The 22380-nt window shown below is 44.8% G+C and overlaps 2 protein-coding genes across 5 annotated transcripts in view; both read left to right on the top strand.

Moving 5' to 3' along the window:
- LOC311246134 (peroxisomal carnitine O-octanoyltransferase-like) overlaps positions 1-10085 on the top strand; it is a 73605-nt gene extending 63520 nt beyond the window's left edge. For all 3 annotated transcript variants that reach the window (XM_084336242.1, XM_084336243.1, XM_084336241.1), the window contains exon 17: positions 8688-10085. In XM_084336242.1, the coding sequence (XP_084192368.1) occupies positions 8688-8808 (121 nt within the window). In that variant the 3' untranslated portion in view covers positions 8809-10085. The remainder of the gene's footprint in view (positions 1-8687) is intronic.
- A 3701-nt stretch (positions 10086-13786) lies between these two features.
- Positions 13787-22380, top strand: part of LOC311246133 (peroxisomal carnitine O-octanoyltransferase-like) — a 43177-nt gene continuing 34583 nt past the window's right edge. Inside the window, exons 1-3 of one of the 2 annotated variants that reach the window (XM_084336240.1) lie at positions 13787-13900; positions 14113-14152; positions 17224-17340. In XM_084336240.1, the coding sequence (XP_084192366.1) occupies positions 17226-17340 (115 nt within the window). In that variant the 5' untranslated portion in view covers positions 13787-13900; positions 14113-14152; positions 17224-17225. The remainder of the gene's footprint in view (positions 13901-14112; positions 14153-17223; positions 17341-22380) is intronic. The other variant, XM_084336239.1, reaches the window with a different exon arrangement.

Below are 22380 nucleotides of genomic sequence, written 5' to 3'. Positions count from 1 at the left end.
GCTAGGGCTGCGGGGAAGCGAAACCCAAATGACAATTCGGACAATAAGACGAGATTTGAAGACTATAAAGGGCGAGAATGTCTCATTCTCTATCGCAGCAAGCGGCCAGCCTGAGCGACGGTACCAGATTACAGACGCTTTCACCAGCCAAGAAATAGGACTGTCGCGGTACACATACCCCGTCGCCAAGCTGATGGAGAAATATGCACATCTGCGCAAGTTACCGATCCCGCTCATAGACAATGCTATGCCGACCCTGTTGATAGGCTCCGACCATGCAGACCTCATTGTCCCGATAGACCGGGTTCATACCGGACCCCGAGGCTGTCCTGCAGCAGTCGAGACCCGTTTGGGATGGACTCTCCAAGGCCCGCTCGCCAAATCTCTCAACCGAAGTACAGCCACTAGATGTCTCCACTCCCGAGTCACAGAGGGAGAAACCGCACTCCTGCAACACGTAGAGCGGCTATGGACCTTGGAACAAATGCCCTTTAAGAACGGAAAGAAAGACATTCGCTCTAAAGATGACATTTACGCCATTCACCTCCTCGAGACAGGGACCAAGAGAGTCCCGGTCAACGGCGTGTTGAGATACGCCACGCCACTCCTGCGGCGAGAAGGAATGCCTACTTTCCACGCCAAGACAGACGCCACAGAACGGTACCTGCTGAACACGGAGCGGCGCTTAGCCAAGAACCCCGCCCAAGAGAGTGTATACCGCGCTGAGATTGAGAAGCTCATCACAGCGGGACACGTCACAAAGATGGACATTAAAGAGGCTGACCAGACCACTGAATCGTGGTACGTGCCTCACCACAAGGTCCATCACAACGGTAAAGACCGCATAGTATTTAACTGCAGCTACCAGATCGGATCCCAAAATCTGAATAAAGAGTTACTGCCCGGTCCCACACTCGGCCCCTCCCTACTCGGCGTTCTACTCCGCTTCCGCCAGGAAAAGGTGGCCATCAGCGGGGACATTAAAGGAATGTTCCTACAGGTGAGATTAGTAGAGGCGGACAAGCCCCTGTTACGGTTCCTATGGAGAGAGAAGCCAGGAGATGAGCACCCAGCCATCTACCAATGGGAAGTCCTCCCCTTCGGAACGACGTGCAGCCCCTGCTGTGCTACATTTGCACTACAGAAACATGTAGCAGAGGACCCAGCAGCGGACGAAGAGGTCCGACACAGCGTAAAGAACAGCTTCTACGTAGACAACTGTCTACAAAGCCTTTCAACCCAAGAAGAAGCCGAGGCTCTCCTGATTAAACTCCGCGCCTCATTGATCAAAGGCGGCTTTGATCTCAGGCAGTGGGCCAGCAGCGATCCGCAAGTACTGCGCAGCCTCTCCTCCGAGGACAAGGCAGCCAGCAGCGAGACCTGGATGGCTACAATCCCGGGAGAAGCCCAGGAGATGACCCTGGGATTGGTGTGGCGATTCAAAACAGATTCGCTTCACTACAGACACAAGCCCCTGACTACGGAGCAGGGAAGGCCGGCGGCGGCGCCGACCACCAGACGGAGTGTGTACACAACACTCGCCCGACAATATGACCCGCTAGGATGTATTCTACCGTACACCACCAGGGCAAAAATGATTGTACGAGCATTGTGGGACAAGGACCAGGGCTGGGACGACCCCATTCCCGCACACCTTGCATCCACCTGGAGAGAGTGGGAGATGGAGCTCCACTCACTCCCAGGCGTTAATATGCGCCGAAGCTACTTCCCACCCACGGTGAGGCCAGAGACATGTAAAATGGACTTACACGTCTTCAGTGACGCCTCAGAGGTCGCATACGGATCAGTAGCCTACTTGCGGGCCCAAGAGAAGGGGGGAGAGATCTACACAGCATTTGTCCTCGCCCGCTCGAGAATAGCCCCACGCAAGCAACAATCTATCCCACGTCTAGAGCTCTGCGCAGCCCTAGCCGGAGCGCACCTAGCCACGCTCATCCAACGTGAGCTCACCATACCGGTGTCTAGAACAATCCTGTGGTCAGATTCCACGACGGTACTCGCCTGGATCAAATCGGACTCATGCAAGTACAAAGTCTTCGTGGGAGTCAGAGTCACCGAGATTCAAGACTTAACCGAAGAGTTAACCGGAGAAACAGAGTGGCGCTACGTTGATACAAAACAGAACCCAGCTGACGTCATCACCCGGGGGATGCCCCTGGATGACCTCACCCGTCGCAATGTCTACAGTGACGGCCCCGCATTCCTAAGACTCCCGGAAGGACAGTGGCCCATGCCTATCCCGAGGGAAGCAAGTCCAGAGGAGGTGGAAAATAAGAAGTCTGTGTTCTGTGGATTGAGCACCGTAGCCTCCACCGACCCTAACATAGACGATTGCACGTCCATAGAGAGTGCACAACAAAGAACATTCCTGCGGTACCACCCGGAGTGCAAGTCCCCCGCTGATATGTCAGCAGCTAACTACGAGGAAGCAGAATTGCTTCTACTGCAGCGAGCCCAGAGAGACAATTTGACAGAAGGAACAGTCGTCATGATTATTGATCAATCACTGCCCAGAGCTATGTGGCCGGCCGGCCGCGTAAGCAAAGTGATCACCGGTGCCGACGGCAAGGTCCGAGCAGCTGAAGTGCTCGTCCAGGGTCGCACTTACACCCGTCCCGTGGCGAGGCTCATAGAACTGCCCCGACTCCCAGACACAATCGATGATGACCATGACCCTATAACCCTATGACTTTGTGAAGTTGACTGACCCCTACAGCAAACCCTTATGTGTAAATAGACAACGCGATTAATCTGTCTCTGTTTAACTGATTAGGTCTGGGACCAATCAGGGGGTGGCTGTTGTGAAGGGCCAGATTAAACCGAATATATATATTTATTTATATATATATATTTAATTGTATTTGTATATTCTCTAATATTCCCTGATATCCCTTGTATATTCCTTGTACAATATGCATTGAATATCCATTCTAGCCTACTGAACATCCCATAATAGTCTCCATTCTACTATTGGTCGAGACCTTGGTGCCAGGCTGCCATACCCCTCAGACCCAGTTCAAACGTACCGCTCCACATGTACGAACAAGTCCTAGTTCCGCGTAGGAATCTGACTACCGCACCACTAATGGGACTATTTGTTCATAGTGCGTATATATACTGCGCTACTAAAGTAGGACTTCCTTTTCAGTCCAGTTTCTTACCCTCCAATAGAGTCACAGACGTAAAGCCTCCCCGCGACGCCACGTGTGGGAGTAAGGCCAAGTTCGCCTACCATCGGTATTGAGACATCGTGTATATTAATATTTGAATAGTCATATTTGGCACTATATCGTCGAGTTGGACGTAGTCTATTAAGCTAATAATAGTCTGTTAATATATAGTGCTTCGTGCGGTGAGAATACTACCGTAGTCAGTACCCCATCGTTTCGGGCAGAGAACTGGCTGCTTATCCAGGGTGGTTGACCCCACGTGAAGCTGCACCCGAGGAGCCCCAGAGCCGACGAGCGAGTGGACCTGTATACCGGATTATTCTACCGACGACAGCCCGCCTTCCCAGGCACGGATTATGCTTTGTATACTTTGATTATTCCATGGATAAAGACCCCCGACACTGCCGTGTGTTGGAACCCCCCCCCCCTGGAGAGGACGCAAGGTGAGGAGACGCTCTGCAAGACGAGGTCGCTTCACGTCTCTCCTCCGTGGACCGGATGACGCCGGCCCACAAAGAGTCCACCTGCTTTCATCTGTGGTCCAAGGATCGCCGGCGCATTGAACGGCACTACAGTGGGTTCACCTGGGATACCCTTGGCCGGATGAGGCAGCCGGATTCTACCACCCCCCCCCTCCTACTCCTGTCGGCTTACAAGCGACCGGATTAACCCCCCCTAGTGTGTCCAGTATATAATCATTAAAGTATCATTGCTGTTATTCCTTAAACTATTCCAGGTCGTATATGTACCACCTGCGCCTTCAGAGATTGGACATTCTCTATTGATATACCGACGAATACTCTTGCCATAAAAGTGCATACTAATTTCCATTCATAAATGTGATTGATTTGATTAAGTGCTTGCTCTACACACCATCGCTGTGTAGAAATAAAGACCTATTTCTAATTCGTACATTTGTGTTGGATCCGTTTCATCTACGTGACAGTGTTCATCATAATATATTTATGCCGTGTACTGGGTGGCCGAATATTAAGTACAAAGGTAGTGGTAGTAAGTATCATATCTAGTAATACAGTCAGGGAATTGTACCCCTCAGTTACACTTTTAGTCTTAACAGTCTGGAATTAATGTATGCATTCAAAAGTGCTGAATAAATGTTTTATGGGCCCATAATAGTGATTATTAATATTATTTAAGTTAAGTTTAGCCATAATCATGTCTTTTGCCATAATCGGGTAGCTAAAAAAAATATATATATATATTTATATTAATCATTTTCGGCCTTTCGGCATTCGGTTTTCGGCCAACTGTTTCCTATTTTCGGTATCGGTTTCGGCCAAGAATTTCCCATTCGGTGCATCCCTGGAATAAATCAACATTTTGTGTCAGTTTGAACCCAGTGGATCGACAAGTTTGAACCCAGTGGATCGATACAAGACCCCAGAATTTTATGGAACTCTGTTAAGGGTTTTATCAGGAGTAACACTACTCTCTTTGCCTCTAACCTCCGTAAGGAACGTCTCTCCAAATTGGTAGAACTGGAAGGGCTTCACTCCATGTTGTTCTCCTCTTTGCAGCGCAACTACTCTGGTCGACTGGAGTTTCAAATTAAAATGTTGAAAAAGGAGATTAACTCCATTTTAAGACAACAATCTGAATTTCAAATTCACAGAACAAGACAACATTATTACTTTCATGGCTCTAAACCTAGTCACCTACTAGCTATGAAGATACGGGCCAGTGAAAAATGTGCGGATATCCCTGCCATCAAGGACCAACAGGGGAAGGTTACCACCGACCCCAAAAAAATCAACGAGACTTTTCGTTCATTTTATTCCAACCTGTACGAGTCAGAAGTGATCTTCGATCATAATAAGCTGGAGGAATTTCTTGATCAAATTAACTTACCACAACTCTCAGAGGATGACGCTAAACGGTTAGATGCACCTATTACACTAGAGGAACTTAGGGAGGCGATTGCTGACTTGCAAAGTGGTAAGGCCCCTGGCTGGGACGGTATTCCGCCCAAACTGTACCTCTCATTCTGGGATGTACTTGGACCCCTATTACTTGATATGATTTTACACTCAATCAAAGAGGGAAACTTTTCCAGGGATGTCAATATGGCACTCATATTTGTCCTACTTAAGAAAGATAAGGACCCCACCGAATGCGGCAGCTATAGACCCTTAAGCCTCCTCGGAACCGATCTCAAGCTGTACGCTAAGGTGCTAGCCATCCGACTTCAAAAGCATATGACATCTCTAGTTCACCCTGATCAGACAGGCTTCATAAGAGGCCGCCTGATCACGGATAATATTAGACTGTTACTGCATGTGATCGATGCCAGCAAGGATGCCGCGACCTCTACGGCTGTCATATCCTTAGACACGATGAAGGCCTTTGACAGATTGGAGTGGTCTTATTTATGGGCAGTACTTAGAAGGATGGGGTTAGGTGAAGGGTTCATCCATATGATCAAAGTGCTATATACAGGTCCATCAGCCATGATTTTAACAGGTAAACTGCTCGCCACTCTTCCCTGTATCGCGCTTGTCCAGACAGGGTTGTCCTCTTAGTCCCGGACTATTTTGCTCTATCCCTCGAACCTTTAGCTCAGTACATAAGACAATCACAGACCATATCACCGGTCTCAATTAAGGGCACACAGCATCACATCAGCTCAGATGATGTACTCTTGTTCATGCAGAACCCCGCCACCTCCCTACCTCATCTTCTCAAAGTAATAGATGATTTTGGCAGTCTATCAGGATTTAAGATCAACTGGCCAAAATCGGCCTTCCTTCCACTCAATGTGACTGCGAAGGCTACCATCCTCCCAGCAAATATACTCATGGTAGAACACTTTAAATGTCTTGGAGTTGAAATATTCCCCACTATAGGCCAGACGGTGAAGTATAATTACTCCGGCTTGCGAGACAGGATCACAGATGACTTCAGCAGGTGGTCAAAATAAAAAAAACTCATTACAGGCCCAAACGTCAATAGTTAAGATGAAAGTTTTGCCCAGAATTAACTTCATCAGCTCCATGTTGCCGTTACCCCCCCCTGCTGGTTACTGTCAAAAACTGCACTCTGCTGCATATAAATTAATTTGGAACAACAAACGCCCACGATTAAAAAGATCCACTGCACAGAGAAATAAAACCGACGGGGTTTAGCCTTTCCAGACTTCAAATATTACTTTCAAGCGTTCTCTTTAAGACCACTGATCACCTGGTTTGATTCTCAAGCAGCGGTATCCTGGAGACCATTGGAGGAGAAGATAGTGGCCCCACATAGACTGCAGGATATAGTATACACCAACATATCAATTAAGATAAGATAAGATATTCCTTTATTGATCCCCTTGGGGAAATTCAGGCATCATAGCAGCATGGGGGGGGGGGGGGGGGGGTACAGGTAGTAAAAACAACATACCGTAATTCCTCTAATAGTGACCGGTATTCAATTACAAACCGGGTCTCTATTAATGGCCGGGTGCGCTCTTGAGCTAAGCAATTATAAGCCGACCTCCTAATACAAGCCGGGTTACTAATATACTGAGCTGCATACTGAGCTGCTAAGGTAAAGTTACTTGATTTCACTTTGAAAACGTTGAAATGACCAGTGACCACCTGTAATTGCACTGTTTACTATTTCATACAGTACTTGGTTTCAATAAATGAACCCAGTACATTTTACTGGGTTCAAACTGACACAAAATGTTGATTTATTCATTATGATCTGTTTGAAAATTAGAAATATAGGCCTCTCTCTTATACATGCCTCCTCCTAATAAAAGCCTGGTACCCGCTACAGTTTAAGCAAATACAAGCCCGGGTCAGCCAAGTGTAAACAATTTGGTCAATTTGGTCAATATAATTTACTATCTGACTAGCTGAAGAAATATTCACATTATTCACAGTGTCACATAAGGTGCAGTATGCATAAGGTAGTGTAGCAATGCAACTTAAGATTTGGCCCTCTTATTACGCATGTGATCCGGATTTGGCGTGACACACAGAAAACGTGTACTAACCACCATAAATGGCACATGCATTCTCCCCTATTTAATAACAATGTACTCCTTATTGGACAACAACCTATCAGATACCCTGGTTGGGAAAAGAAAGGCATACACACATTGGGGGATATCTTCGATGACTCTGGTCTCCGCTGTTTTCAAGATATATCCAACAAATTTTACCTCCCCAGATCCTCCTTTTTCTTCTATTTACAAATAAGAGCAGCTCTGAAGGCTCACGGCGTCCCATGGGATGCTCCACTTGAGCACCACAGGTTTCACAAATTCTTTTATGACAAGGAGACGTCGAGAAGCTTCGTCTCTGACTTTTATCGCCACTTACTTACATCCTCATATAAGGTCCTTCCCCTAGACACGGTTTGGAGGAAGGATATCCCAGAGCTGGAGGTAGATTTTGATTGGGATGCAGTCTGGGAAAATGTTCGGCTATCATCACACAACCCAGATCACCAACAGATTAATCTTAACTTTGTTCATAGGACTTACCTGACCCCTAGACGATTGAACCTAATGGGTCTCAGACCTGACTCTTGATGCTCCTTGTGTTCAAACGGTGCTATTGGTACATATATGCATACGGTATGTATTGGGAATGCCCTCCTGTTGAGACCTTCTGGGAAAATGTTACCACTCAATTATCAGAGATTTTATCTCTGACCATACCGACACTGCCTTCTGTACTGTTGATGAATGATGTTTCTCAGTTATCAACCTCTGTACATGTAAAGAGACTCATTTTGGCGGGTCTTACAGCTGCCAAAAAGTTGATAGCGTCACGCTGGATTTAACCGGATAAAATGTGCCCGAAGGTATGGATTCTCAACTATCTCGATGTGATTTATCAAGAGATATCTACTGCACGGGTTTTAGGTGTTAATGAAGCCAGCATCGCAGTCTGGGTGGCTGTGGTGGATAAGATAAAGGAACGCATATACATTTGGAGTTTTCTGGTGTTGAATGAAGTAGTGGATGTATAGCCCACGTTGGGGTCCTGAGGGGGCGGGGGGAGAGCGAGCGAGTGAGTGTCCATGGTATTGTATTTATTATTTTTATGTCTTTTAGTCTATTTTCATTCTGATTTAATTACCGGACTGTCATTATTGTTATTATTATTTCTGTTATTGTCCTGTGAGTTATTGTTGATTATTACTGTTACTGTATTGTTTGAGAAAATAAAGAGAAAATAAAACATTTGATCAAAAATAAAAGTGGTAAAAAGGCTGGTTACATCGTCATTGTCATGCTGTCAGCTTCCATGCCTTCAAAAAAGGTTAAGAAAGGTTGCCAAATAGTATGGAATTTCTCATACATCCTCTGACAGTATACCTGATTTTTTCCAGTTTAATATGATACATGACTTCTCTCTCATCCAGTGACTGTATGCAGGTGGATTTGGGTCCTTCCATTTAAACAATTTCAGTGTCCCTTGTGTGACGTTTTTTAAATAAAAAGTGTCACCTATAATGTAAACGTCCTTTCTTTGCCAGGATCGTGGCCTCCATCACGGCGTGGAAGTCTGACCCGGAGACGGATGCTGAGTATCTGTTCCGGAACCTCCGTGCCTCCCTGCAGGAGATGCTCTACTTAGCCACTACGTCTCAGCTATAGACGCTTCTGGAAACAACGACGATGTTGGTTGGATGCACGTTTTGGCAACAGAAATACATCAGAGTCCAATAGCCTAACTAAGGTATGCAAGGACATTGTGACAGTGATGCCTGCCACATGCTGCCTGAGTGGCTTTCTACAGGGCTCTGCGACACAGGGACACAGGCAGAGATGGTATCAACAGCAGACCAGTCTATTGAAGAGGTGGCAAGATGGTAGAAGCCAGCAGATGGAAACTTGTCATGACAGAAGCTCTCTCGTGTGTGTGTGTGTCTCTCTCTCTCTCTCTCTCTCTCTCTCTCTCTCTCTCTCTCTCTCTCGGTCTGTCTGTCTGTCTGTCTGTCTGTCTGTCTGTCTGTCTGTCTGTCTGTCTGTCTGTCTGTCTGTCTGTCTGTCTGTCTGTCTGTCTGTCTGTCTGTCTGTCTGTCTGTCTGTCTGTCTGTCTGTCTGTCTGTCTGTCTGTCTGTCTGTCTGTCTGTCTGTCTGTCTGTCTGTCTGTCTGTCTGTCTGTCTCTGTCTCTGTCTCTGTCTCTGTCTCTGTCTCTGTCTCTGTCTCTGTCTCTGTCTCTGTCTCTGTCTCTGTCTCTGTCTCTGTCTCTGTCTCTCTCTCTGTCTCTCTCTGTCTCTCTCTGTCTCTCTCTGTCTCTCTCTGTCTCTGTATTCAACAGGTGCCCAGACACCACTGCTCCCAGGTCTGATTTGGCTCGACCCAGGGCAGGTGTGGCTGCTTAATCCAGCCTTTCTCACCCCACAGGCATAAAACTCCAAAGATCTGGAATACAACCTAAATCAGTGGACTTCCATATTATGCAAAATCTTACCACAACCAGAATATTTTAGCATAACAGTTCACTTTAAAATGGAAATTCTGTCATATACTACCCCCCCCCCCCCATGTCAGTCGAAACTCATTTCAGTTTTTGTGTTCTTGTCGTAATACACAGCGAGTTGGCCACCTAGTTTTCTCAAACAATTGAAGTGAAAAACTCTGGTTCTGTTGTGAAATGCATGCATATCTTTGAGATGACCGTGGTGAAAAGGGGACTATATTTCCTCAACAACAGCAGCTCAGGAAGCTAAACAGGGCTACCCCGCCCCCCCCACACACACACACACCCACACCCACATTTTTGTGTTTATTCTATATTCACAGCACACATAACTACAACTAATAGCCGACGACAGCAAGTAAAAAGTCATGTTTGTTCAATGCAAAGGCACAGTATGAATGCAGCCACATTATGTGTACCATACTTTAATGTTTTATCTTTTGTTAGTTTTGTCCCTTAATTGTTTCTTACAAATTTACAATAAAAGTGTTTTCATAGAATTTGATGTTGCTTGTATAAATTATGTACACTGTTGGATATGTATGGATAGGTTGAGTTAAAAAAGGATCTATGTGGTTTGACAGTTTCAACAGATACTGTAAATGGTACATTTATATAGTGCTTTTATCCAAAGCGCTTTACAATTTGTTTGTTCCTCAAATTTTTACCCATTCACTCACACATTCACACACCGATGGCGGAGGTGACCATGAAAGGTGCCAACCTGCTCATCGTGAGCAGTTAGGGGTTAAGTGTCTTGCTCAAGGACACTTCGACATGCTGCCCGGGAGGAGCGGGAATCGAACCGGGAACCTCCGGATTACCAGATGACTGCTCTACCTCCCAAGCCACTGTCGCCCCTGTATAGCCTAGACATTAGTGCCAGATAACAAATGCAGGAATAACTTGTTCTCATTAACAGAAAACGATTTAGAGCTTTTGCATGAACTCTTTTGCATTTGCATTGAATTTTCCACTGCGTATAAGAAATACGATTTACAGCAACACTAGACTCACTCTAACATCACCACACATGAATACAATGCAGAGCTGGTGGGATGCAAACTACCCACAATAGACTTGCACACCACACAAGCACACTTATTACACGCACACACTGCTGCTAACATATACCTTGTATTGTATAGTTTGTATAGATAGAATATACGTTCTGTATTATGTTTATAGTTTAGTTTTTAGTTTAGTTAGTTTTTTTATTTATAGTTATAGTTTATATCGTAGTTATAGTTTGTATAGATAGAATATACGTTGTGTACCATGTTTACAAATCTACTATGGTTGAGGAGCCGGGAAAAACAAGCATCTCACGTTTTTCGGAATGTATGTACATTTAGAAAAGCTGTGACAATAAAATAATCTGAATCTGAATATCCAATTAATGTAATTCCAAGCCACCATGAGGCCAAACTTTCAATCTTCAAATGTGTATCTCCTGATCCATTTGTTGTACAGTCACAAGGTAGATCTGTACAAGCCTGTGTTGTAGTACTCGAGTCCTGGACTGTTTCAGGACTCGTGACTCGACTTGGACTTGAGCACTGATGACTCGGACTTGGACTCGAGCATTGACTGCATTCTGACTCTGAAGGCACAGACGAGGACTCAGACTTGTTAATTGATGAATACAGTTCTTTTTTTGTAATAGCCAATAGGCCCTAATCATTTGGCATACGAAATTGATGGCTGGTGCATTTGTTTGGCTATTGTGTCACAAAGTAAATAAACTCCCTTTGAAATGTGAACGCTGTGTCATTTATGTTTAATGTAGACCCTTTTTTTTTTTTTTTGTATGTCAGCTCAACCTTGATGACTTGGACTCTGACTAGGGTAATGGGGACTTGACTCGACTCTGGCTCTTCTTTGGTGACTCAGACTAGAACACTGGTGACTCAAGACTCGACTCAGACTTAAGATTTAGTGACTGACTTGACTACAATACTGGTACAAGCTAAATGAGCCTCACTGAAATCTACACCGTGGAGTAGATTTCAGTCGGCCTCAGACAGGAGCATAACCCCATTGACTGCATTGGTTTGTGGCTAACTATCCTGAGCTACTGTGCTGAGGAAGGACTACCGATCAACATCATCATTGGTGAGTAAGAAATATGGCTAGGGGTCCAGAAATCTGAACTATCCCTTTAAACACTATTGGTAGTATTGTTTCATTTCAAAATGACAATCAGGTAGTCATTTTAGTTTAGCAATTTTCTAGCAATACTATTAACCAATTGATACCTATTGGTATATAACCGAAATATATTTTTCACATCGCATAACAATTACTTCAACAGAATCAGAGACACCCATGCTTACCAAACAAGGCGCAGCTCAACTGACTTTGTGCCAGTCAGATTCAGGAACTGTATGGGGAAGGAGTCATTTTTATATTCAGCAGCTGTCTATTGGAATAGTCTGCCCAGTGAACTGAAAATCATAGACAGTGCCGTTAGATTCAAGTCCAGCCTGAAGACATGGCTCAAAAGGGACTATACCTAGACACTTAGCTTAAGGCACCCTTGCATGTTGTATGAGTCTGTATGTATATAAATGTTAAATGGTATATGTGATGTGTTGTGATGTCACGTTTTGTATGATGCATGTGTTAAGCATCACATTCCCCCACCCCCCTACAAGGACCACAATGGAAATAAGCTCTGAGCTTTTTTGTGTTACATCCTTGGCAGTATATCCCGACTGTGCTCTTCTGTCACATGTTTATTTTTTATATTGTCAAATAAAGTCATTCATTCATTCATACAAATAGCTTATAGCTTGTAGTTCAATTTTAAATACAGCCCGATACCCCTATCTTGAAATATACAGTGTATATATATATATACACCACATACCACATATCACAATACAGGGGTTACTAGTCGATATATTGTGATACCATAAATACTACAAGCTACTCTGATTTACTGATTTTATGACAAAAGTTGAAGAAGAAATTGTGTTATATAGAAATCACCTCGGTATACACAAAGTCTGAGTACAAACGTTGACTTTATTTATATTTTTGTGGAATCTGAGATATTAGAATTCGAACTCATCATACAGTACATGGTGTTAATTCTTATATAGAATATATAGTTTTGTTTAAAGTATTTTTTCTAACGGCAATGCAGAACCTTTTATTTTTTAGCCCTGTACACGGAATATCCGATTTTTGGTAAAATTCCACCTTTTATGTATACAGTTTCACATGCAGACAAGGCTTTGATAGGGTGGTTAAATATTATACTAGTAGCCTACTTATAGACTTATTATAGACTTACAAGTCATCAGGAAGGGCACAACTCTATCAGCCGAGTAACAATGTTCATCAAAGTGTTGCGTGCTACAGTGTAGGTTAGTTTATTAGGACAAGTGAATGACAGTAAGGTTAGTTATAGTCAGAGCCTTATGGCTCTGGTTATAGTATACTGCCCTGTCAAGGCAGACCGCAGTAACTCAAAAAAAGTCAGAATTGAGTTATGAGTGAAATTGAACTTGTCAATAAATGTTTTATCTTGTGACCAAGTTTCAGATGTTAATGTCGCTCAGTTTTGGAGATATGGGATTTTAAAAACTGCAGTAACTACAAAATCACACTCAAAAACCAGGCAGACCGCAGTAACTTCCAAACAGTGAAAAATGGCTTTAAAGTGTTTTGACTTGCCATCCAAAATGTGTTATAGGTAGATAGATGATAGTACCCAGATTTAACATGTATTAATGAAGTAATCTTTAGGCATACAAAAATATGACATAATTATTTTAATTAACCCCCAAAAAGCAGATACTGCACTCTGCTGCACAGTTCCCTTAAATAATTATACAGGTAATGTACAGGCAAAGTGCAGTAACTTCAAATACAATGTTGTTTTCCCTCCAGCTTTCATAACTTAACCTAGCCATTTTGAAAATGAAATTTAACACCTGAATATATTGGAATGATGATGATCCAAATAAAATGGCCAAGTTATGCAGAAATGGAGCTCAACCAATCAGAGAGGGGTCTGCAGAACTGGAGCTACTATTTGTAGAGACGCTGCCTGGACGCGTAGGGCAGTATGGTCAAGCACAATCGTCCAGGCATGCGCAGTAGTATTTTCCGGGTTGGCAGCGCATTCTACTAGGGGAAAGGTCGCGAGAGCTAATACAATAACAGAGTCGGCATTGGGACACTTCTGGCAGGAATAAGCGCACATTTTGCATGTGTGTGCATCTAAAAGCAACGGTCCAGATATCGCTACGGTAATTTGTAATGTTACTTAGGTTTAATATGTAAACATTACGAGTGATTATATGTGAACCATGCAGCTGACCTACATTTGAAACAGACGAAACAATGGAAGGCTGGCGCACAATTAGAATGAAAAACTGCAGTGACTAACGTTATTCAGATTCAGATTTTGCCATAATGACATGCATTGCAATGGGATGCTTACACTCCGTTTGCTCCACAGCATAAAGGAATAAAAAGCGACAATTGACAGAATAAAGCAGGTATTTATATACAATAAACGTTCTGCGGTATGTGCAATAACAAGTAATAACACAAGTACAAATAAGTATAAGTAAATAAATAAATGTACTTATAAATAAATTCTGTCAACATGTTCCTGACTTTGTCATGTTGTCTGGGACAGGGTTGGGAATGGGATGCTGTCCCCATCGAGCCCTGTGGAATACAATTTTGAACTAAAAGACAAACATGCAGTTTAGATTTTGTTTTATGTTTAAACGGTGCTTTCTGTTGTCTAAAGGCAGCAGTCTGGAGTCTGGACACTAAAATATGTGGGCCATTTACATTTAGTCATTTAGCTGATACTTTTATCCAAAGCGATTGAAAGTTCTGTACGACAAGTCATCAGGAAGGGCACAACTCTATCAGCTGAGTAACAATGTTCATCAAAGTGTTGAGTGTTACAGTGTAGTTTAGTTTATTAGGACAAGTGCATGACAGTAAGGTTAGTTAGGGTTAGATTTTTTTATTTTTTTTTATTTCAGATAATGGTTGAAGAAGTGCATTTCTCTACTCCACTGCAGTCTTGGTTGTATTCCACTCCAAAGGGGTCCCGTCAAGTCAAGTCCCTGTCCCCTGCCTAGCCACGGAGTGTTTGGGCATTTTTTTGTTTGGGTGGGCCAAGAGTTTTTGGCTGACCCAGGCACCTCTGCCGGTGCTCGTCCGGGGAGGCATTCACAAGGGTCGCTCCGTGGTCGAGTTCTTTCCTGTAAAATGACTACTATCTGTTTATTGTTGTGGCGATTTCAATTGTATGCAATGTATACATGTTAACACATTCCCTGCCACCACTTTGATCATCTTATACCATTCTCTGCCAGCACTATAAGTCTATGGAGATGTTCACCTTCTTTGCAGGGCTATAACTTTTTAAATTGTATTGCTAAATTGACATTACTATGGCCCATTCAACATCGATTATCTATCGTTCAGGATGTAGGAACGTTTTACTTTTTCATTCACACATTCATACGAAAATACTGTAGAGTATAAATATGTTTTTATCGTTTTCTGCAGTAATTCCTAGAACGTGAGATATAGGCATAAATGCATATATTAGATTATCAAATGCCGTTTGATACCGATCGACGCTATATAAAAAATGTCAACTGTACATGGTCCTAAACGTTATGACTGATCATGCGTGGGTGAACGGGGGGGGGGGGGGGTCGTTAAATGCTTCATGTAGTATGGGTGATATATAGATCAGAGAGGTTTGTATGGATAATAATAAACAAAAACGTTGAAACTCACGGCAGCCTCCTCTTACCGTTGGGCGATGATACTGGAGCAAACAGATCCCAGTTATGTGATGGGGATCGAGGCGATCCATTTCCGGTTTGTATAATAATAATAACAGCTCAAATCATGTGGATTATTGAGTTATGGCAGCGATCCAAATCCACGGTGTGTGGCTAGAGTCCTGGGATGATAAACGAGTGGCCGGACGGATTTAGGGGACGGACCGAGCTCCAACGGGCATATCCGGTTTGGCAACTTGCCGATCAGCCACCAGGTGGCAGTATTGAAGCGTTGCAGAGTTGTGCCGGCTCAGACAGCATCAGACAATGATCCGTGAGTGAAATATGAATACCATGGCGAAAATATGAAATATGATCAGAATAACGTCGTACGCCGTGATCTGGCAGAATTCGCATGAACTTGAAACCCGTTCTATGACGTTATTGGCGGAGAAAGTGTTAAGGGACACGAGGCTCAACAATCAGCCGAGAATCGTGCCACAAAAGTTAATATTATGGAAAAACTAGACTATAGGCCTACTGTAACTGAGGGGTACAATTCCCTGACCGTATTAATCAAGTACTGATATCATTAATCACTACCGTCTATGTACTTCTGGCCAATACTGTACATGAGTATTATTAGATTAGAACACTCCAACAATAACACGGTTTTCCACACAGAATACTAGTTTACAATATTTATTACACAAAGGGGTATGATTACATTACTTAGTTGCGCTTATAAGGCAAATAGAATGTGCATAGGCGAGTCAATAGTGAATATTAAGAATTATCTAGGGATCTTCTGGGAAAGGGTGTACTACCGGTTGTAAGCCAGCAGAGTGGGCCAAAGCTCTATGCAAGTCCAGGGTTCAAGGAGGCGATGTCACCCTGGAGCAGCGGGGAGAAGCAACCTGGTCCCAGGATGCGCGCCGTGTAGGTGAGAGCCGTGGAGTCTCTGCTCCGGCAGAGACGGGCTCGAGTGGAGGTCCTCACGGTAGATGTGCAGATCCCACAGCAGCAGCGGGCAGACGGTTCTGCTCCAGCCGCCACAGTCAAAGCACTGAAGAATGATCCTTGCCGCAAAGTGGCTCTGCTGGCGGGGTAAATCCTCCGTGTTGCGCGGTAGTGCGCGGTGGTTCAGAGTTGAACTTGACGTTGGTCTCTCCTATTTGCACGGGCAATAAGTGCTCTATGTCGACGCACAATTACTCACTCCACGTGGTCTTTGACTCGTAATGAAGGTTTACTAATGAATAGAGAACGATACGACAAACAGACGTATTTAGGATAACACGAGACTATATTGGGGCAATGCGAGCCCTGCTGTACCGCACGTTGCGTAGTGGGTAAGGCTTTACTTGGTAACTGAACCAGACTGAACTGAAGACGAACTGAAGAGGAACTGCAAGGGGGGTTCTGTATTCTTGCGCCATATTTATATCCACGGTGGACAAATAGTGCCTATCTCATTTCTGTCGCCTCTCGGTCTCGTAGCCGTGGGCGAAAGCGGGCATGTTTGGGCAAGTCCTGGCGGCAGCTTTCAAGTCAGCTCGAGGGGGCAAGGCTTTACTCGGTACCTGGCGCCAGGGGATCGCTTCCAATAGGGGAACGAATACCATGGTCTGTCCTGTAGACTAAAGGGATATTCAGTGTATATTGTACAAGGAATATACAAGGGATATCAAACGATATGCAGATATTATACATGGGATCTCAGGCAATAAATATATATATTCGGTTTAATCTGACCCTTTGTAACACCTACTACATATATTGTTGTTTTTTGTCACTCACTCCAATTCAAGAAATGGCTAATCAAGTGTCGGAGTCTGTGTCAGAGCGCACCTTTCAGTACCAGGACAGTCTGCCACCACTCCCTGTCCCACCGCTAGAGGACAGTCTCGCCAAGTACCTGGATGCAGGTAGGAGCTCAACGTAGCGGACGTGTTATTTTTTTTCATAGCCGCAGTTTGCGGAGACGCTCTTTGATTGGCCACTGACGTTTCTGGTCATGTGACATGTGCGCCCAATCGCGTGACGAGCTGTGTCTTTGCCCATTTCCGCCTCGAACAGCATGCAAACTACCTAACGCCTAGTTTATCACTGGTTAAGCTTAGGTGACTCTTCGAAGTTGGTTAAGGTTAGAGTTTGGAATCAGGGCTGGTGTTCTATCGCCCTGCTCTAAGACAAACTCTAACCTTAACCAACTTCGAAAGAGTGCCTAAGCTTAACCGGTGAAAGAAACAGGCGTCACACGATTGGGCGCACATGTCACATGACCAGAAACGTCAGTGGCCAATCAGAGAGCGTCTCCGCAAACTGCGGCCTGCTAAACTGCGTTATGTTACATCCTGTAGAGCGTCTCGCTCTAACCTTTATGAGATATACATCTTCCGTGCACATATTGTGCACGTGTTGAAAAACGTTCACATGCACCCGCATTTGCCCGTGGCCATGCCTGCTCATGTTTCCTTAAAACACAGGGTGTGGCCACTCTCATACCCTTCTCATCTTTTTTTCACGCGTGATTTTTGCTCATAGGCACCTGTCAGCCAGTGGAAGCGTTTGTTGTTTAGTTTAGTTGTTATGAAGAGGAGAGAGAAATTAAAGCACGTCGGATCACCGCCGGAATTTCCCCAGCCCCCGGGTTTTCCCCAGCGCGTCCAGACGGGACATCGGCTCTACCTGGACTTTCTTCACAGTTCCGTGACAGTGGACGGGTGAACTTCGCACGGCAGTCAGTAGTCGAACTGAGTCGTGCTCAGGTAGGGCCGGCGACAGCATCCTCTAGTATTGGTACTGTCACTGCCGCCCGTTGTCTCGTCAGACGACCGGGCGGTGTATGTGCAGCGCAGGGGGCTGTGTACTCAGGTGAATGCGCACAACGTGTAACGTTATTGAGTGTTTTTCCCAGTATCATGGCGCGCGCCACTAATGCTAATGCTGTTGCTTTCGGGGGTCCACTCCCATGTGTCGGGGGGACGCCGAGGCTGTGCTCGGGGTTTCCCCCACTTAACCATTACATTGCTGAGGGACAGACGGTGTCTAACGTTAAGGGTTTAGCCGAGGCTTATCTACCTTTTACAGAGGTGGACGGCCTGATGTCAGGGCTTAGGACCGGTGTGCCACGCTTAGAGAAGCAGTTGGTTTCGGTCCTCTGCCCAGACATGGTAGAGTGGCACCCCGCCTGGAAGCCGACATCAAGGGGCGAATCGGCCTGGCAGGTGTCTGAGTGGGCTGATGAAGCTTATATCGCTGCAGTACAGAATTTAGCGGCAACTAATAACATTGCTCAGTTGGCTGCTTTTCTGTCTAAAATGGTGTCGGGCGATGGGGTCTTGGGGACGGCCGACGTCAAGACCCTCGCTCAGGGTTTTGAGGTTATACAGGACTAGGGCTGTACCGAATGTCATTTTTTAACATTCAAAGCTTCGATTGAAGTATTCGAATGAAGCTTCGAATGTCTATATAAAAAAAAAGTGTACTTCAAAAAAAATTACATAATCTTTTTTTCTTTTTTTAAACTAAATCCTCAATTTTAATAAAGTGATTAATCTGATTAAATTAGTATTTTTTTCTTTTATTAAATCAACTTTCTCTAATGAATATAACTAATCAGTTTCATCAACATAAATAATCCAATAAGGGCACGGCGTCGGTTGGTATGAAAGTGATGGTGACGTTGGTGGTAATATTAGTGTAGCCAAACCACCATTGGTTTAAACAGATAGACAAAAAAAAAATTATAAAAAAAAAAATTATTAAAAATGTACAATTAGATTGTTGATTTAGAATTCGAATGTCAACATTATGATCGAAGCTTCGAAGCATTCGGTACAGCCCTAGTGAGGACGCAGCTCCTCAGGGCCCCCCCTCTCCGTGGATGGACTTTTTGGTTTGTCAGCGGAGGCGCGGGCGGCCTATAGCCAGGGCCCCATGCCACCTCACAGCCAGAGGTGAGAGCATGGTCTTGTCAGCGGCTGCTGCGAGACCCCCGACCGGTGGCCTTGGGCCTAACAAAATTAATAGTTGGTTTCAGGTTGCCGACCGACCATGCCGATTTAGGTGCGACCCAATATATTTTATGAGTTTTAAAAAAAAATTATATAAAAAAAAAAAAAAAAAAAATTAGAATAAAGTTTCATAGAAATCTTAGTCAAACATTTAGTATTATGGATATTAAACATGCTGGCAGAGTACATGCATCCATGTTGTTGTGAACATTTTAATTAAATAAAGAAATTCCCTATCCATAGTCGCCGTGGGAAAGAAAAAAAAAAAAAAAAAAAATAAAATAAATTCCCTACCTACCCATGGCCAAACTGACAACCAACCTGAAACCAACTATTAATTTTGTTAGGCCTTGTGTCCCCCGCCTGAGACAACCTGTAGACAGGGAGACAGGCTCTCACGGTGCAGACAGACCCCGGCGGCCGAGGGATAGGCTGAATTTAAAAAAAAAATCGTCAGAGTGGGAACCCTTGGCCCGTGGGGTCACAGCGCGGTTTCCCCCAGCCCCGCCCTCACCAGGCCGGGTATTATGCTTGTGCCTCCCCCCCTCCGGACTACCAGTCCTAGCAGCGGCAGTGCGTCAGGCACGCGCAATTTGGGTGATAGTAATATCACTACAGGGCTACGGTGTGTGGGGTGTTTTCTTTTTTTTTAAACTTTATTTTTTAGCGTTTATCGCTTTTCTGGTCAAGCATGACCGACAGTTGTAGGGTGAAACGGGAGAGAGAGCAGGGGGAGACATTCGGCAAATGACGGCGAGTCCGGGAATCGAACTCGGAGTCAACCAGATCCGTGACGCAGCACGGAGTCCCGCGACGCAGCGCGGTAACATGGTGTGCTACTGGAGCACCCCGTGTGGGGGGTTTTCACCCTAGACAGAGTGAGGGCCACATATCATGCATGTCCAGCCGTAGAGCAGGCCATCCCCAGCAAGCTAATCGCTTTGCTAAAACGGGTCAATGCTCAGCGGGGGAGCCACCTCATTCACCAGGAGTGATGACTGTCGTTCCCCCCGTTTCAGACCGCCCCTTTCTGTCGGGGTCCCCCCTTGGGTGCAATTGCCTCGTTGGTAGAGTCAGGGTGCGAAATCCCAACCCCACGAGATACCTTGCTCGCGCGGTCGGCGAAGCCAGGGTTTGCAATGCACAGCGGGAGGGACCGGGCTACCTATCTACGATTCTTAGCGGGCCAGCGCCAGTCGGCAGTGAGGCCGCTTTGTGATTTTTACCACGTGTGGCTACAGAAGTGCCACATGTCGGTGTGGATGGAGAGAACGTTGAGAGTGGGGCTTGTGTTACAGTTAGTGCTGTCAGGTGATTAAAAAAATGTATCTAATTAATTACAGGATTTGCGAACGTCACAGGGGTTGATGTCATGAATGTTGTGTGTCATACAAATGCCACTACGAGTTGTAAACTCCATCCATTTCACCCCTCCCTCCAGTAGCGGCTGCTGGTTCTCTCGCCACTAGGGGCGCTATACTAAAACATTTTGCAAACATGTACAGTACCACGCAACCGACTCATGGCAAGACGTGAGCGATTCGACTCACGCTCACGGCAATGAATCGGCTCTTATGAACGAGTCGCTCAGCTGTTACTACAACAACACACAACCAGTCAAATAAAGTATAGTCTAATTCACAACTTGAAACACAATATATAAATAGAAAAGTTAGAAACAAAACTCGCTCCGTCTCCAAACACACTCAGATCTCTCCCTCTCTCCTTCTCTCTCTCACACACAGCGCGACGTGGAATCGATTCGTTACACAATCAGACCTAGTTTGTGTAGTATTATATACCAAGAATAACTTCAGTATGAGTACAGGGCTGTACACATATTTTGCATATTGTTAAACGAGCCAAGGCTAGCTATTAAACTATCGATATGAATCGAAAATCTGGGACCCTGATGTAAACAAGACAAACGTCTTTCTCTGGTCTGCATCCCCTTAACAATTGTGTGTATTGAGCCGTACTGTATTGTACCCATTCTGCAATCTGTTAATAAAGTTCATTCATTCATTCATTCAAACATAGACGATATTGAACAAGCCATAATCCACGTATTTTCAATCCAAAAGAAAGAGAGAGAGAGAGAGAAGCGTTATAACGTTACATTTTCAACAAGATTGCTGCTATTTAAACACTTCATGGAAACGGGGTAACGTTAACCTTATGTCGACTGTAGTATTGTATGACCTCGACATAACGTTTAAACGTTAACGTTACTCCGTTTCCATGCAGTAATTATAAAAGTGGCCAGCTAAGCTAACGGAGCTAACAGCTAGCAGTAGCTAACGTTAGCTGAAAGCTGTAACGTTACAACGAATCAGCTGTTGATATTATGCGGCATCAGTAGACAACGTATCATGTATTAAACTAGAGTTAAGATCGCTAATCTACCTTGTTGTTGGCTTGTTGATAAAGTATATCCACTCCATGGCATTGTCCATCCAGCCTGTGTTGATGTCCATCCATTGTCCATGCATCATGTCCCTCCACACTGCATCCATAATATAGCTTGTTAATAGCCAACAAGTACTGCGAGTGCCTTTGTCCATGTCCGCCTCGAACAGCCTGCAAACTACCTGGTGTTCTATCGCCATGCTCTAAGACAAACTCTAACCTTAACCAACTTTGAAAGAGTGCCTAAGCCTAACCGTTGAAAGAACTTGCCATCACGCTCCAAGACAAATATCTGCATCACACAACACAACAACAGCATAAACTCATGTTGCAAACTGCGGTTACGGAAAGTACCGCGTCGGCCAATCAGAGAGCTTTTAGACGCTCGGCTGCTTGCTAGGTCGTTTCAAACCAGCGCCCGAGTTCCATCATAATACATCATATTCAACGCAAAGCGCGTGGCTGCGACGGATACAGCGATGAACCAGTGCACGGCGGGCACGCGCACTCCAGGCGCAATTGCGCCTAGCCCAGAGAGAA

This window comes from Notolepis coatsorum, assembly GCF_963971535.1.
Source record: "Notolepis coatsorum genome assembly, chromosome: 19".
NCBI classification, from domain to species: domain Eukaryota; kingdom Metazoa; phylum Chordata; class Actinopteri; order Aulopiformes; family Paralepididae; genus Notolepis; species Notolepis coatsorum.
This window is presented reverse-complemented; position numbering and strand designations above follow the sequence as displayed.